Below are 17,511 nucleotides of genomic sequence, written 5' to 3'. Positions count from 1 at the left end.
ACAATTAGATCGTTAAAATAGGAGCCTAAATCTAATAATCCTTGGTTCCACTGATTTTAACAGTGGTATTTCTGGAGTGCAAGATTGGTTGCAACTCTGACTGTGGATAGTGTTACAGGATTGAGGCAGTGTGTAGATAAATGTGTGTGTGTGTGTGTGTGTGTGTGTGTGTGTGTGTGTTACAACATGTTGCGCCAACTTGAGCCTGTGAAGCTGCTGCCAGCCATTCTATCTGGGATATTAAAAGCAGGGCTGGTTCAGGCTGCTGGGGCTGTTTGCAGTGTGCAGTGTGTGACACACACACACACACACACACACACACACACACACATACACACACAGTGTTACAACTTAAACCAAAGTTTACTAGAGGTCGACACTTGCTTCCTGGCTCCTGTGAATGTTTAGCGGGAGCTAATTCTGGTTATATGATTCATGTTTAACAGTAACTGATATTACAGACATTAGTCGTAATTAATGTTTTAAAGCTACAGTTATTATAACTCTAGGTGATTTCAGATTTCCACAGCCTACCCCGGCCCGAGACTTTCTTCTTCTCTCCTACTGTGCAACACTGTCTTAGAACTGTGCAATTTCATGCAGTGAAATATTTTATATTTAACCATTTCATTTCATTACAGTGCAATAGTATATATGCAGTATATTTGTTTGTGGTTAATATGTAACTACTTTTTGCATTATGTGTATACAAAGCTGTTTTTAACAGTAGTTGCTTGCAGGACTCAGACTGTGCACCAGCACCCCCACCCCCACCTTTTTCTGTTTTTTCTCTGCACCACCTATCCTTTATATTTTTACATTTTATATTTTATATTTCGGGTCAACACATTAAAGGGGTTGCTTCAATCTCATAGCACAGATACTGCACTTGTGTATAATGACAATAAAGGTATTCTCTATTCTATCTATTCATTTACAGCATATTATGTAAAGCAATCATTTGACCCCCCCCCCCCCCCCCCCCTGCTGTAACTTAATCCTTTTAATCCAGCTGCCAAACTCGCTTGAGTCTTTTTAAATGTCATTAAACATAGAACTTCAGAGAAGATTGATGCAAATAAGTGAAGCGAATGTCATGTAAGGAACATCCTGCAGAAATGTGGAAGTTGGACTCTTTTAAGTGGGGATAAGTCCTGAACCAGTCTCTGTGGTCTTCCAGACAGCAGTGGTCATCTTCCTGGGCAGCCTGAGTCCTAGTCTCACATGTTTCATCTACAGCAGCAGGGTTTGCCATGTCAATGCTATTCGTCCTATGGCACAAATAATCCATTTGTAATAAGAACACATGGCTTACTGCAGGAAGAAAGAAAACACAGGAATTATGTTCCCCATTTCATAATGAGTGGTTATGGAGAGTGGATGAGTGGTTGCTGTGACAACGGGGTACTTAACAACGCCAGTGTTATTCTCTGATTGGTTAGACTCTGGGGTCTACATTTGAACATAGGTGGAGTGCTTTGGTTAGATGATGATGCACACACAAACAGGTTGAGCGAGTGAAACAATCGAGGAATTACACAGTCCAACATCTGACGTACACATGCAAGGAGTGGATGAAATGCCTTCTGGTTCCAAAGGGAATCTTATTCAATTAAAATGAGTGTTAGGAAATTAAGTGTTTGGCTAACAAGATGGCAAAAAATTACAAAACGGAATGAAAAAGTGAGCTCAATCCTGCTTTCTGACCTCCTTCAGAAAGCGCAGATGGCGCTGATTTCAGCTGCATCAGACCAGCTCACATCGTGGACAATCTATGTTTATTTCCTCCACTCTTGCCTTGTGGTCCCTCTGATGTTAAGATGGAGATGAATGGAGATGGTGTTGCTAAATTGAGCTCTACTTCGCCAGCCCCCGTGTGCTAAAAAAAGTCCTTTAAAGTAGGGCCGGGCAATATATCGCTATATATGTATCGACATTGTGATATGAGGCCAGATATCGTCTCAGATTTCCACGATTTTGAATATCGTAATATCGTGAAATGACGCAAGTGTTGTCTTTTACTGGCTTAAAAGGCTTCATTACATAACAGTGATGTACTGTTCTGAACTTAAAAGACTTTTCCAGCTGCATTATTATTTCCCCACTTAGACACGACGTCCATATTACTGATGATGAAGTGTGAAGATAATTTGTTAAAGCACCAGTTGTCAACCCTAGAATATCACCGCAATATCAATGTTGAGGTATTTGTTCAAGAACATTGTGATATTTGATTTTCTCCTGCATTTAAAGTCTCTTAATTGTATTTTGTCATGTCTGTCTGAACCCTATAATTAGCATATTAAGATCCACTCACAGTGTGGGCACAATCGAGATAACAATAACACATTAATACCAGTCTATTGAATTCAATTGGTGGTTTTTCAATGAGCTCAGTTAATAGATTGTGATTGAATGGAGCCAGTTTGTGTCAGTTTAGCTCCACGATAAAGCCCTTCGTCACCCCCTGTTGACACCAGCCATTGGAAGTTATTCAGCTGAATTCTGTGTGTTTACATCACACACATTGTCCTGCATTCAGCCCTGCTGGTCCTGCTGGTCCTGCTGTAACTGCCAATAATGGATATCTATTCAGGACTCTTACACAGGCAGCAGCTACACAACACCATGCTGGGCCCTATATGGAGAACAAAGATCCCCCACACACAATCTGTGTACCCTTCCTCCCTCGTTACCTGGGTCCCATTGAATTCAAAAAGATAACCCACACACACCATCACACAGCACTGGCAATAGGCTTTTTAAACAGGGCAGATACCCACACATACCATAACTCAGGGATACGTGAAACTGGCCAGTATCGCTACAACGCAGACTGTAAAACATTCACAATTTATCATCATAATAATACAACATAGTAGGATGTCAGACTGAAAAACAGGGTCAGCCATGAATGTCTACGACGTTTACCTGTACATAATATTTCAATTTTTTTTGCATTTCTAAAAGACAAAAAGACAAATATTCCGACTGAGCTGTTTCCAGGAAAGTGAATATTCTACTGCTATTTCTGTTAACATGTAACCGTAAAAAAACAGGATCTATTCCAAATGTTTCAGAGGTGGCGGTCTAGTTGGAGCGTGTGAACACAGCGTCCCTCTTTCATTCCTTCAACCAGGTTCCTGGAAAGGTCGGCTTATACCCCTAAATTACAGGAAAAACCCTAATTGAGACGCAGATTCGGAATGTTTCTAAAACCAGAATAATACCCAAATAAGTCTTTATCTGAAAATGCTAATTTTGAAAAAAGGCCTTACTCTAATATCCAAATGGAATATGATGTTTGCATGGCCTGTATCTATTTCAGAATATTGTCATAGTCAAAACAAGATTGGACTGAATGCTCCAATTAGCTCTGATGACACTTTGTCTCTATGTTTACACAGCTTTTCCACATCGGTGCAAGCTATCATATCCAAATCTATGAAATGTCAAAATGTTATCCCGGGCACATTCATCCTTAAGGTCAGGCTGCGCTTGATGAGTGTTTGGTATCAACGTCTCCCGGTCCTGATGTGGTCCACAGGCCGTCTCCTGAGCTGTGCAGGAGAAAGCCTCCTGACAAACAGCCACAAAAAAGGTCACACAGTGATTACTTTACTGCCACACACACACACACACACACACACACAGACAGCCGACAGCATGTGTTTGCATGTGTTACTTCCTCCATGCTTAGTGTCATTCATGCTAAGAAGCCTTTTGTTTGAGGGGAGATATTCATGTCTGACATCTTTGAAATGTCTTATTTTTTATCATAAGCGAATGCACCATGTGTCACCATTTTTAAAATATGAACATTTCCTTTTGCACAACATCATTTCTTATCATCGTGATTCACAGACCCTTCAGAAGGGATGACTGCCATGAGTTTACACGTTGTATTTTAAGAAATTCCTGCTCATTGTCTGTGCATGATATCAGACACAAATGTCAGTTTCCATCTTCAGTGTGACATGCCTCCACTGTAACCAATTCCGTGGAGGGGGGGGGTGATTTTCCCTTACCAATCACTAGTCGACACAGATCCGTTGTCATGCCAACATACTAGTTTTGCTGGACTTTTAAATTGAAACTTTTCCAAATTTCAACCAGTTTTGTGTCAATGCAGTGTGTGCAGATTAATGTTTGACAGCTTTCACCCAGTTCACCCAGCAGCGGGGCTCTTCCGGGGGGGGGGGCACACAAGGCAGACTTTTCCATCTACATGTACTGCATGTACCGCCCCGCGTTGTGAAGATAAGGAGCTGATTGGGGAACGGCAAAGTTTTCCGTTCTTGGAGCAAAGTAAAAATAAAACACGATGTCAGGTGGGATTAAGAAAGTAATACATTGTCTACATAACAAAAATCCCAATAAACGCTGGCTGGATTTGGATCTACTTTACTGTAATTGTCCTGGTCTCCTGAGGACGGATCCATTTCTTGGTTCCAAAATGTTTGCTTGTGCATGAAACATGCATAGACAGTTAAAGAAATGGACTAACAGATCCCGTTGTTCTGGACAGAGACCAATGAAGTCTGTTAGAAGCTCTTTTTCGTTGAAAGCTGAGCGTTACTGCGCAGCCTCCAACTGAGCTTAAAGACGTAGATGTGACGTGAGCAACCTGTCTGAAAGTTGTAAGTCTTCTGGTAGCTGTGCAAGAGAAATCTCAATCATTCCCGATCAGCAGAGACGGAGAGGTAGGTATATGTTAGGCAATAACATAGATACAGGTTAATTACTGCTAACTAACATGCTATTTAACATTAGTAATTAAACCTTAACAGCTAATGGAAGTCCAAACTGTCTGCAAGCTTATCCTGTACTTTACGGTAATTAATCTATTATGCAACAGTAAATTGCGTGGTTATGACAACCTAATTTTATTTATTTTTTAAACGTCTGCTACAGAGCCATAACGCGAGCCACAAGGTATTGGAGCCTTTTATACGTTGTTGTGTTTCTTTAGAAATAAACAACCGTCAAATAGAGTCTTTAAATGCTTCAGATGTAAAGTTATTTAGACTGTCTTAGGGACGTCAAAATGAATGGCAGTCAATAGGAATGCTAACAGCGGGTGATGGCTTCCTCAACATGGCGCCACTGGAGCGGTCTGAAGAGAGGCTAACTCCCTTGGAAACATGTCAGTAGCAAATGGGCAGTTTTGTGCAAGCGATGTGTCTGTAAGGTTGGGAGGACTTGTTAAAGATTGTATCCTCTTCAGATCATCACTTTGCTTTCAGATTGACACAGTGAAACCAATTTGTAGTTAACTCACGTCACCTGGCCTGCAGGTTACATATGTCACCTCTGCTCTCACTTCATTGACTCGCTACTCTACAGTATCCAATAAATGTAAAAGTGGCATAAAAACATATTTAGCACTAGCACCATGGATGATGTTGTTCCCTGCTTCACCCTCCTGTCTTCACCCTCTTCTCCACCATCAGCCTATCTACTTAATGGAAGTGAGAGATTATCTGTGCCTTAACAATTTGAGAGAGGTTATCTCCACTACGAAGTGGTACAACTCATTTACATCTCACTCCCGTGGCCAGGTAGATGAGGGACTTAATTAAGTTGGTGGCAAAGATTGCATTTGCTGCATGTCATCAGATAAAGTCGGATCAACCTGGGGGGGTAACAACATGGTTTTATGGCCTTGATGAATGTACTAATGAAAGAACTTTAATTAGGTGGTGCTTACAGGGAGCAACATGGAGACAAGTGTACTGATGGCTGAATCACAGAGCAACACATGAGTTATATAAATATGTTGGATCTGAGTAGTCCTGTTTAATTACACAGCAACTCTTCCCCGCCAATATGCAGTGACTCATTCACAATCACTCCATAACACTGCTAGTTTAAATAAGAAATTGTAATAAAGACTATTAAAACATGTCATTCATTTTTTTTACATCATTGCCTAATTAGGATTACCCGTTGATCCCCTGTGACAGACTAATATTTCAATTCATTTTTGACAATAAACTTAGAATGATCCATGTAATGTTATCATAACTAACTCGTCCTGCTTATACGTTACGACATACTTTTCATATGAGCAATGGTCCATGTTTTAATTTCTCCAGAGCTTCTATCCAAGTCTGACTGACAAACACTGAAAGGTACAACACGTGAACATCAGACAGAAACATGACATTCAGCTCAATCACTGTCATTTTTACTGAATTTGGGACACTTGCTTGTGCAGAGTCGGACTGTGGCCCATTTTGGCTCCAAAGTCCAAAAGCCTCTGAGTCTCTGTCCGCTCACACAACAAGCAGCACTGAGGTGGCAACTTGCTTGTGTTGAAGACACACTGCCAAAGATCCATGCTATGATAAGTACACAGTTCTCGCTCAACTTAGAGACATTCTTTGTAGTTTTGATATTCCCTGTTTACGAGACTGTGTAAAGTCTGACCTCATCCAAAGTCATTCTCAGCCTGGCCCATTTGGGATGTCGTGTTTCCACTGAATGCTACGGTTCTGCGACACTCACCTTTTTTCTTTTTTTTCGGTACCCGTCCAGTACTTTACTCTTTCTCAGTGTTTTTTTCACTGCTGAAAGTATCACTATCACTATTACTTTGCCATGGCCAGTTCCATTTAGCAGCTCCTCTAAGTGTTTTGCTGAGGTGAAGGCAACACACCCTACTGAGGTTGTGTTTATCACCCAGGTTTTAAAGGCAACATTATACAGTATTTGCAACGTGTTTCACACAGATATTCCCCATCTCCTGTGCAAAACATTTATTGTGAAAAACTAATGCTGTAGTTCAGTCCTTGGGCTTTTTTTCTGCAGACAAATCCAATTTGTTCTATTCATCAAACCTGTGGCTGCGGCTGTAATAATGCACCTATTGATCTCGAAGTTAAGTATACGCAGAGGATTGTGTGTGTGTGTGTGTGTGTGTGTGTGTGTTTGTGTGTGTGTGTGTGGAGTCAGCTTGGGGTTCAGATCAACAAATGTTCATTACTCTTACCCCCCCCCCCCCCCCCCCCCCCCCCCCTTAGCAAACAGACCAACACACACAGTAGATAGCTAGCATTCATCACAGCACACCTGCAGGGTGAAAAAGAACTACTCCATCTCTACTCTGTGTGTGTGTGTTTGTGTGTGTGTGTGTGTGTGTGTGTGGCCCTAAACCTGACAAAAGGTAGTTAAAGGTTGCCAGACAAGTCAACTAGCTAGTGAAGACTTAAATACATTTTTGATTAATTTTGTAACTACTTGGAAGTTAAAGGGAACGTCTAAAGCTTCATAATTGTGTTTACACTCCATTTGAATAACTATCAATAGGCTTCTATTTATTGAATATTATTCAGTTGTACTTGTCACAGAGAATCTTAAATTGTTAGTTTGTTGTCCAATTGTATGTATGCATGTTAGACAGTGTCTGTTTCTGTGTGTGTGTGTGTGTGTGTGTGTGAGAGAGAGCCTATGTTTCTGTGTGTAGATAACAATACACTTATCCTTCACCTGCCGCTGTCTGCAGTAAAGCATCCAGGCGTTGTTATTTGTCATTCTCTCCCCTGTCAGCGGCACAATCAACTCAAGTGTCACAACTAGTTTCAGTGAAGGGAGAGAGAAAAAAAAGCCGCCCTCTCATTCCTACTCTCTGTCCTTCACACCTTCACGAATCTCTAGATACAGCTGTGTCACAAATCTCCCATCAGCCCCAAACAGTGACATGGTGGCGCTGCACACATGATGGATGTGACACTGGGCAGAGATATGTGAAGAAGAACGCTCTGGAGTCTGTGTTAATCAATTCAGTCAAAGAAAAGCGTGATAAGTTAGATGTGTTTCTGAATGTAGGTGAATGAGCGTGAATCATGTTGCGTCTTTGCTGTAAAAAAAATGTCAAAGTCAACATGAGGAGAATAAAACCCTGTTGAAGGGGGATCTGGTGGTCACAGGATTTTTTCTGACACTTTGGAAACAAAGACGTGTATAGGGTGATGAGCAATAATTAAACTAATGTACTTCAAGGGGAAGCATCTTTAGTCATAACAGCGCGATCACAGTAGCGAGTAGTGGATGGGTTGGGGGGGTGGATGGGTCAAACAACAGAGGACTTTTACCCCGGAGACCGGGGTTTGCTTTCCGCGTGTGACGGATCCTTTCCGAGTTCTTCTCCTTACCACAAACGTCCCGTTGTTGTAGCCGTCTCCTGCGTGTGACGGTTCCTAACCAGGTTGTTCTGTCCCCAACCACAAGCGTCCCGTCATGGATCGTGTCCCGGCGACCGTTGTTATCACCATCTACCGCATGCGGCATCTTATTTCCCCGTTGTTGCGTCCCCCAGAGACCACGGATCGTGTCCCGGCGACCGTTGCTATCACCATCTACCGCGTGCGGCGTCTCATTTCCCCGTTGTTGTGTCCCCCAGAGATCACGGATCGTGTCCCGGCGTGCGGCGTCTCATTTCCCCGTTGTTGCGTCCCCCAGAGACCACGGATTGTGTCCCGGCTACCGTTGTTATCAACATCTACCATGTGCGGCGTTTCATTTCCCCGTTGTGGCGTCCCCCGGAGACCGCGGATTGTGTCCCGGCGGACGTTGTTGTCCCCCAGAGCAGGATGCTACATGCCAATCCCATTGAAGTTCGTGAAATCGTCACATTCCCAATTTGTGGGGGAAATCGTGTCCCTGTTGACGAATCAATAGATCAAAATAACGTGACCATTTCACAAACTGCGGTGAGACCGGTTTGACTATTCCGAATACAGTGGAAACCCCACGACATGGAGCTTCTATAAAAGTAGGACTACAGCTGTACATCAATGCTAAGATTACAGAAGGTACGCAGTCAGCTCGCTTACAAGCTAACATTACTGAGGTGGAACAGTTTTAAGTTTTATTGTTTTGTCGTGCTGTCAGTCTTTTGTGGCCCAATGTGCTCCAACTTAAAAACACCTGTACAAATGTACATGTACACCCCGGAAGCTTCATTTCAAGAGGGTTGTGTTCAGCCGTTTTGTAACTAATTCTGGCTGTCAGAAGGTTTTGGTTTAGTTTAATTTATATGTTTCACAGAATATAAAATGAAGAATACATGTCAGGGTGTGGTAGAAAGCTGTAACGGCATAAACCACAACCAAAAGATTTACGCTAATTTAGGCGTACAAAATCCAAAATTAAGTGTTAGATGTAGCAAACATAAATACATGTAGAGAAACAGAAGTAATTGCCCTTTTTACAGTAAAAACCCCAGTTTGTTTTTATTTTCTCAAAAATAAAACAGTTTTGACAGCAGGGCATTTGTACGTCTATTTTTATATACAAAATAAGAGTATCTTTATAACTCTATTAGGTGTAATAATCTGAAATGCCAGCTGACTGATGAGAAAGTTGTATTTCACAACAGTTACTGGGCTAACTCTCTCAACCAGAATGAATAAAATACACTTTTCACAGAAGAATACCACCCTTGGATGTTACATAATCACCAATCTGTGAGCTCGTATTGACTCCAGGATTGTGTGTGTGTGTGTGTGTGTGTTTGTGTGTGTGTTTGTGCAGTACTGTGACATTTCAAAGTAGTTTGGAATGAGATTTGGTGTAGATGAAGTCTGTGCATTTTATGAGTCGGCCTTCTGTGACATCACCCGCCACGGGGTTCGAGTCATCCCTCCTCTACCCCCAGCGATGTTCTGCAGCCAAATTCACAATTTTAAAGTATTCAAAGATGAAAAACCAGTTCAGGTATCTCAGTCAATGATCTATAAGTTTGGCTGATCAAGCAGACCTGCCAACCTCCAGACACCAGAGCCCAAAGGATGCTGATTTATCACCGAGTTCACTTCAAAAGCTGAAGTCGATTGGTAATCTTCTTAAACATACGTCAGGATGGTTGATTTTTCAGTTTTGATCTCAGTTTTGCAGTTGTCACGAGAGTTATCAGTTACATTTGTTCTCCCTGCGTGTTGGAGCGTGTTAGAAGTGTGAACTGTGACAGTTATTGGTGAGTATGTCACTGATGAGATTTAGCACATTGCTATTACAGTCACTGCTCTTCCTGTCTTTCTGTCCAGTCATTTAGAGGAAGTGGTGTTTGACTGTGGCTGTGAGATCCGCTGGCTGCAGCTATGGCAACAGAGAGGAGAGGCGGGGCTAAGCAGCCAACAGTTGCGCTGTGCTGACGGCAACACGACCATTCTGCTGCACAACATGAACATCAGCAGCTGTGGTGAGTTCAGAGTGTTGACACACCCCAGCCTTGATGACTGGGGATTTGTACTGCTCGTAACAATAAAGCTGATTAGATTACAAAGCTGGGGTTCGTCTATATCTATTTTTTTCAATAAATCCTTACACTTGGTCCGTCCTGACTACCTTCCCTGAATGCTGCTCTCAGCTCCAAGCCCATTGGTTCCTGGCTTTAAATCTTCAGAAATTGCTCACAAATGTCTACACGGGTTTGATCCATTTTCCCTGACATGCTCTCTCTCAGACCTACCAGACATCAGCGTCAGCCACAGCAACCTCACCGTCATCGAGGGGGATCGAGTGACGGCCATCTGTAACGGCTCAGGATCCCCGTTACCTGAGGTGGACTGGCCAGTCAACGGGCTGCACTCCATCAATGCACAGGAGGTAGGGAGGACACAACAACACACAGACACACACACACACAAACCCGGGTACATTTCATATCTTATTGTGCAATGTGCAATCCTTTTGTGAGTTGGCCTGTGAGTGTGTTTACGTACTAACACTGGTAGGCTGGCCGTCACTAAGTCTACGTAGACAACTTCATTTGCATACTTGTCTAAACAAGGCCATGTTGGGTAAACCGACAGATACAGATACAGTATTAGGGGACCACTAAGGTCTATATAAAAGAGACTTCAGATACAGTATTAGGGGACCACTAAGGTCTATATAAAAGAGACTTCAGATACAGTATTAGGGGACCACAAAGGTCTATATAAAGAGACTTCAGATACAGTATTAGGGTACCACTAAGGTCTATATAAAAGAGACTTCAGATACAGTATTAGGGACCACTAAGGTCTATATAAAAGAGACTTCAGATACAGTATTAGGGGACTACTAAGGTCTATATAAAAGAGACTTCAGATACAGTATTAGGGGACCACTAAGGTCTATATAAAGAGACTTCAGATACAGTATTAGGGACCACTAAGGTCTATATAAAAGCATCCAAAGAGCACCATGTCGTGGGACCTTTAAAGAACTCAAGAAGTGTCTGCAAACTGTTGGCTCAGTGGCTCCAGCATCTACAAAAATCAAATTTTAACACATTAACTTGACAAATCACTCTATATACAGTACATACCACAGTAAACTTAGCTCACTGAGTCCAAGGCTAACAGCGGGGGTAACCGGACATTACACTCATTCAGAATAACCCCACGGTTACATGTTCTTCTTGTTCCACCAACTGTGTGAATGCAGCATCATGTATTACCTTTATGCTAAATTAGTGTCCAGGCTAACTAGAGCTAGCTAAAGTCTACGTTTCCTTTTGAGTACAACACCCGTGGAGCTGCCTGCTGCCATGCTACACTCGTTCTCTGTCCTTGCAGGCCAGAGTCTACGACAACAACACCATTCATTCCATCAACATCACTCTGGTCAACGTGAGCAGAGACGACAACAACTTCCTGCTAACCTGCACTGCCACCAACATAGTGGGCATGACCAATGCATCGGTCCAGCTAACTGTTCACTGTGAGTGTAAACACACACACACACACACACACACACACACGTTTACCCTCTCATCTACTTAGTACAGAGTATAATGGTCATAAATGGTAAAAAAATAATGGCCAGAACAAAAGCAGCAAAGGCCAAAATAATGTGATTTGTAGTCCTTCAAATGAGTTTTAAAAGTTTCAAAAACCCTGAATCCTACACTTCCCATAATGCAGCTTGATGCCATCCTCATGTGTTAGACTAGAGGAATGGCATTCAACTTTCAGAGAAATTAAATGACATACACACACACGCACACACACACACACACACACACAGAGCACTCTTCTATTCTATTTTCCATTTAATGGTTACTTTAGGAAAGTACTTATTAATGTTATCGTAGCGCTCAACAGGCCCATCCATCATCATCATTACAGCCCACACACTAAACTACACTGTGTGTTTTTGTGTGGGTGGTGTGTGTGTGTATGTGTGTGTATAGTATTTATATTCATGTGACCTACGAAACAAGCTTTTTGCATGAGTGTGCCTCATAAATTATCCTGTCACGGTGCGATTCAAAAGGCCACAGTGGCATCACACCTATAGGACAGCATGACGGGAAATGTTAAGCGCACAGTTACGTCTCATTTAAGCAAAAGACAACATGCTAATGTATTCAACCTTCGAAATGGCTTTTATACTAAATGAGCAATTATTAGATTCTAGGTCATTGCATTTATTTTAACTGGCCAGTTTCATATCCATGTAATCGGTCTCCTATGTGACAGTTATGGAGCATCTGTTCATCATGCCAAATGTTCCTGGGTGTAACACCCATTAGCTTGATTTTAATAGCTTAATATCACCCCTACATGTGGCTGTACAAAAGCCTTTTCTGCCAACTCATACACTTTTCTTAATTTCTTTCACAAATTGGGGTTAGTGTTTAATTATTGTTTATTTTTCTTATTGTCAAAAATCTTGAGAGACCAAAATCAAACAACATGTTAGTTTGTGTGTTAATACTGTCTGGCTTTGTCTGCGGCTCTCAGCTCCAAGCCAATTGGTTCCAACTGAAGATGTGTCATTTAAAGAAAAGACTCAGTCATTTCCTGAAACTGCTGCTCACTGTAGTTTTTACACAGTATTGCCAGCCTTCTGCTTTAATATGGTAGTAATGTGCTCCACATGATCCTGAATGTACAGAACAAAATGAAATCAGTTTGGTTACAATATAGGAAATGAAGGACCCAAACGCAGAGACATGTAGGAAGGGGAGAGGTTCACAAGAGTTTGTTGTCACAAAAACCGGGAAATGCCAAACGAGATCCATTAAAAAAAACAAAAGACAAAGTCCAAAATCCAAATCTAAAAATCTAAAAAAAAATCCAAGGAGAGAACAAAGAAAACCAAAAACAGGAAAACAGAAACTGGGAAGACTCACAAGAGAAATCAGATCACAGGGAAGATGAAAATGTAGAACACACCATCAGGAACACACCAACTCACAAAACAATCTGACGAGAGCCAATGGTAGCGCAGACGCTAAATACACTGGGTAATGAGATACTGAGAGGCTGGGAAACAGGTGAAAGACATCAGTTAATCACAGGAAAAACCAGACTATCAAAATAAAACAGGAAACAGAACATACACACACTCACAATGGAACGCAAGACAGAAACTAAAGCTCAAGACGTGGGGGAAACTAGGACACAAGCACAAGGAGACAAGACAGAACCAAAATACAAAATAATTAGGAACAAAATACCCAAAACCAAAAAAAGTTTAGGTTCTTCATACTCAGTCCCAACAACAAAGAACTTTAATGTACAGGTATACACTGCCAGCCCTCTTGCTTACTCCAGCAGCAGCATTCACATCTATGTCAGCCAAACTCCCATGCACCATCTTTTCCACTTGATTCCCTTAGAAAGAGTAAGAGTACAATCACAATTCTGATGAGCTTTCTCTATAATGTGAACAATTGCTGATTAATTCAATTACACAATAGCACATCAAGCTGGAGTGGAATTATCAATGATTATTCCCAAAGCAGAGACTTCGTGAACAGACAGTCCACACATCGGATCATTAGCTAACATGCAGAATATTATAATGTTGTGCACATTTTTAGCTGCATATTGCAAAAAAAATCTCCATTCAGCTTATCGCTGTGCTGGTTTGAAGGTGTGTGTAATACAAACAGATGGACATTTTTTAAATCCTGTCTCGCTCCTCTGCAAGCCTGTGCATGACAATGTTACACACAACCTATATTCAGTTCGAGCTCCACCCACGCATCATACATATACTACACGCAGAGGTAGAATTTAAAAACACAGGGCCGCTGAAGAAACTAGAGTTGCTCTGTACTGGATCCTGAGCAATATGAGCTGCAGTTGTGCCCACTGCCTTCAGCTGCATTTGATTATTGAACTTCCGCCTCATCAAGCACAGGCAAAAGTTTGATGCTTAAATTGTTTTGATGGCGGGATGGATGACTCAGAACATTTTCAACATAATACATCCGTGCATCTCTTTTTGCATGTGGACCATGAATTTATAATCAGACCTGGATGCAGCGTTGGAGACAGAGCCACCCTTCATTCCTCTGAGAATTAAAAGATGTAATCATGCAGCTCTTCTGGACTTTTCGATTATTACCAAACCGAATGGGTCATGTCATGGCGGTCGTGACATTGTTAACAACACTTCTCCTCTGATTAACAGACGTTTCTTTCTCCATATACTGTAAGTCTGATGGGAAAAGTCTTTTTGAGCCAGAGGGCATCACATGACTGGCCGGGGGGTGTAGTTGCACTGTTGGGACGCTAGGTTCAGTTAGCTTCAAACCCCAGTGCTATTCCAAGGGGGCTGATCTGGACACTATTGGTTGTCTATTGATTCATGAGGTGTATACATATGAAGCCTATATACTGTATGTGTATATATATATATATATATATATACATATATATATATATATATATATATAGTACATGTGTAGTGCCAGAAGAGTGCACTGTTGATATGTTTGTTTGTAAAATAAACTGTTTCCTTTAGTGTGAGGACTGTAAGGCTCCAGAAGTATTCCAGAGTATTTATATTTATAATCAGTCATTGAAGTACATTTAGCTGTACCTGGAATCATGTATGTTGTCCTCTGTTTCAAGATCAAAGTGAAGTGCTCATCTGTCCTCGGTTCTCTCTGCCGTCCTCAGTTCCCCCCTCGATCGTGAAGCTGAAGGAGCCAGAACGCCGCCACGACACGTGCATAGAGTTCACTGTTCGCGGCTCGCCCCACCCGGCCTTACGGTGGTTCTACAAAGATGAGGTGCGTTAGATTCATCTGATCCATCTGCTGGACCACTTATATTTTCTAAATGATGCTTTGTTACTTCATGGCTGCTCTCTGAAATGAAATACACTGTTGAGAAACAAACATATTATCAAAATGTAAAGGCACTTTTGGACTTAACTATAGCAATATGTAGAGTATTTTTACTCAATTTTCCTAATGTTTTAGAAGGAACCTAACATATAAAACAATATATTGGAGTGTGATGACGTGTTTTCTATTAGATATTAGGTCTTTGCTCTCTTGGGTTCTTGATGTCACTGTTCACTTGTCCCATTTCTACCCTTTTCTAGGAAATATCCCACACTGAGTATGTGCGTCCTGATATGGATATTTACCAGGACTACGTAGAGGGCTGCCTAACCTTTAAAAACCCTACGCATCACAACAATGGCAACTACACTCTGGAGGCGAGCAACTACCTGGGCGTGGCCACCAGCACCGTGTACGGCCACTTTCTGGACAATCCCTTTGATGGTAAAGTGGGACATAGAGGGACATGGAGGGACATTGACGTGGTAGGCTTCTGGCAGAATGAGGATACAAAAGAGTCAAACAGAGCAGGGGAAAAGGAATGAAAAAGAGTGCAACAAGATTAAAGAAAAATGTGAAGCTCCCATCATGCTCATTGTCAAGTTCATACTTGTCTTTTGTGTTTCTACTAGAATGTGTTATAATGTTCCAAAACACATCCTTTTTAACATAATGGAGAGCGTGTCCAAATCCACTTTTGCTAGTTTGATAACAGAAAAAAGGGTCCGTGAGCCGGGAACATGGTTCAGAAGTGTTGTACCTAGTGTCCTCGTGAAATTATAGGTTTGTTTTGGGCTTAACATGCAATAAACCAATCAGAGTGTCATCTCCCTTTCCCTTTAACAGCCAGGCGCATTTGTACCTCAGCGCATAACCATTATGATGGTGGATTTGCACTCTAATATTTTTATTTTTAATCTTTTGTATGTGTGTCCTAATGCACTTCCCTGTGTGTGCAACAAGCATAGTGTGCTGTGCACAAGCCTAGGCACATTTTACTAATGCGTTGTTAAAATAACAATGAAATGCTGCGCTATTAACGTTAGACCTGGTTTTCGGTGGTCAATGGCGCAATCCCTTTCTGCTGCCGCAAGATAGCAACACACCCAGAATGCACCTGAACAAAGAAAAGATGGGCGCAGGTGCCTTTGCTATTTCAATGACGTGGGCGCGGGATGGGAAATTAGCAACTGTGTCGGTCTTAAAATAGCAAAGACACTTGCGCTGGGCTTTGCGCTGCGCCGGGTGCAAGGTCTGTGTTGCATGAAATAAAGCATATATTTAATCTAAGTGTAAATGAAGAGCTATATATAAACAGAGGTGCTGGTCTTCACAGCGATGTTTCAGCTGTTTTGCACTCTTCACACCTTACAGTAATGCTCTGTATGTACGTCTCTATTTTCATCTCTCGTCATCCTTTTCTATATTTACCTTCTATGTGCAGTATGTCTCACAGCATCTTCTTCTTCTTCCACAGGTCCGGAAACAGATTATGATTATGGTAAGTTTTTTTTTTGTTCTATCCTCTACATGCGTAGAAGGCCCCAAATGTTCACGCTGATTTTCCTTTTACATGACCAGCTTGTCTGACTAGGGTTTAGTATAACTATTCTATCATAGTACAGGTGACCCCAAATGTCCCATGGACTGACTGTTCTGATGTAGAGATGTCTGAGTAAAGATGCGTGAATGCTGAATTCCCAATTTGCCATAATTTGCATCTTTACAGAGACAGACTGCTGAGCTGGACTGGGCCTGCCAGTGTAGATTTTAACTGACCTGACAGTTTCATTGCAGCGCTTTGGTCTCTAAGAGATGTGTCTTTCACCGTGTCTTTTCACTTGTTCATTATTGATTAGAGCAGCTTTGTAGTTTACTGCTTCATGTGTGACCTGCACAGTTACCCTGCAGAAGCAGCGGGGCAGTAACCTCTGGTTATTTTTAAAGCCAGTCTCTTGTTGTGTTTCTCCACCAGTAACCCCGACAGCAGAGACTCACAAACCTGAAGAAGATACTTTTGGGGTGAGTGACTGAAATATGAAACATGTTGAGGGTTTGGTTGAGACTGTGTTTTGCTGTTGATCACCCAGGTCGAGAAACAAACGGTTAGATCAAAGAATATCTGTAGTACTGTCACAACTTGCTCAGTGTTTGCTGTCTGTAGTTAGGCTGTGTATTCTCTTGCATAAGAGGAAAAAATGTGGAATGAAGGAGTAGAAAAACAATCAGAAATTGTGTCTCAAGAAGAGAGCGGAAGGTGCTACTTTAATCCAGCCTTCTGTCACCATTTCTTCTATCTGCTGAAATCCCCTGGTGGCTGGTGAGCCTGAGAGTTGGTTCCAAATGTAATTGAGTTCATCTTTTTCCTGTAATTGTCTGGGAAAAGATAACTCTTGAGGCTGAGGCCTTGAAGCACCATTTCGGGTTAGTGT

General features: G+C 41.8%; 1 protein-coding gene across 2 annotated transcripts in view; it reads left to right on the top strand.

Moving 5' to 3' along the window:
* Positions 1–17,511, top strand: part of ntrk3a (neurotrophic tyrosine kinase, receptor, type 3a) — a 128,165-nt gene that overhangs the window by 58,466 nt on the left and 52,188 nt on the right. For both annotated transcript variants that reach the window (XR_004657649.1, XM_034879274.1), the window contains exons 5-11: positions 10,050–10,204; positions 10,469–10,611; positions 11,568–11,712; positions 14,910–15,022; positions 15,340–15,523; positions 16,557–16,580; positions 17,055–17,101. Coding sequence is in view for 1 of the 2 variants with exons in the window: in XM_034879274.1 (XP_034735165.1) it covers positions 10,050–10,204; positions 10,469–10,611; positions 11,568–11,712; positions 14,910–15,022; positions 15,340–15,523; positions 16,557–16,580; positions 17,055–17,101 (811 nt within the window). In the remaining variant the exon portion in view is untranslated. The remainder of the gene's footprint in view (positions 1–10,049; positions 10,205–10,468; positions 10,612–11,567; positions 11,713–14,909; positions 15,023–15,339; positions 15,524–16,556; positions 16,581–17,054; positions 17,102–17,511) is intronic.

The sequence above is a fragment of the Etheostoma cragini genome, chromosome 8 (genome assembly GCF_013103735.1).
Source record: "Etheostoma cragini isolate CJK2018 chromosome 8, CSU_Ecrag_1.0, whole genome shotgun sequence".
NCBI classification, from domain to species: domain Eukaryota; kingdom Metazoa; phylum Chordata; class Actinopteri; order Perciformes; family Percidae; genus Etheostoma; species Etheostoma cragini.
This window is presented reverse-complemented; position numbering and strand designations above follow the sequence as displayed.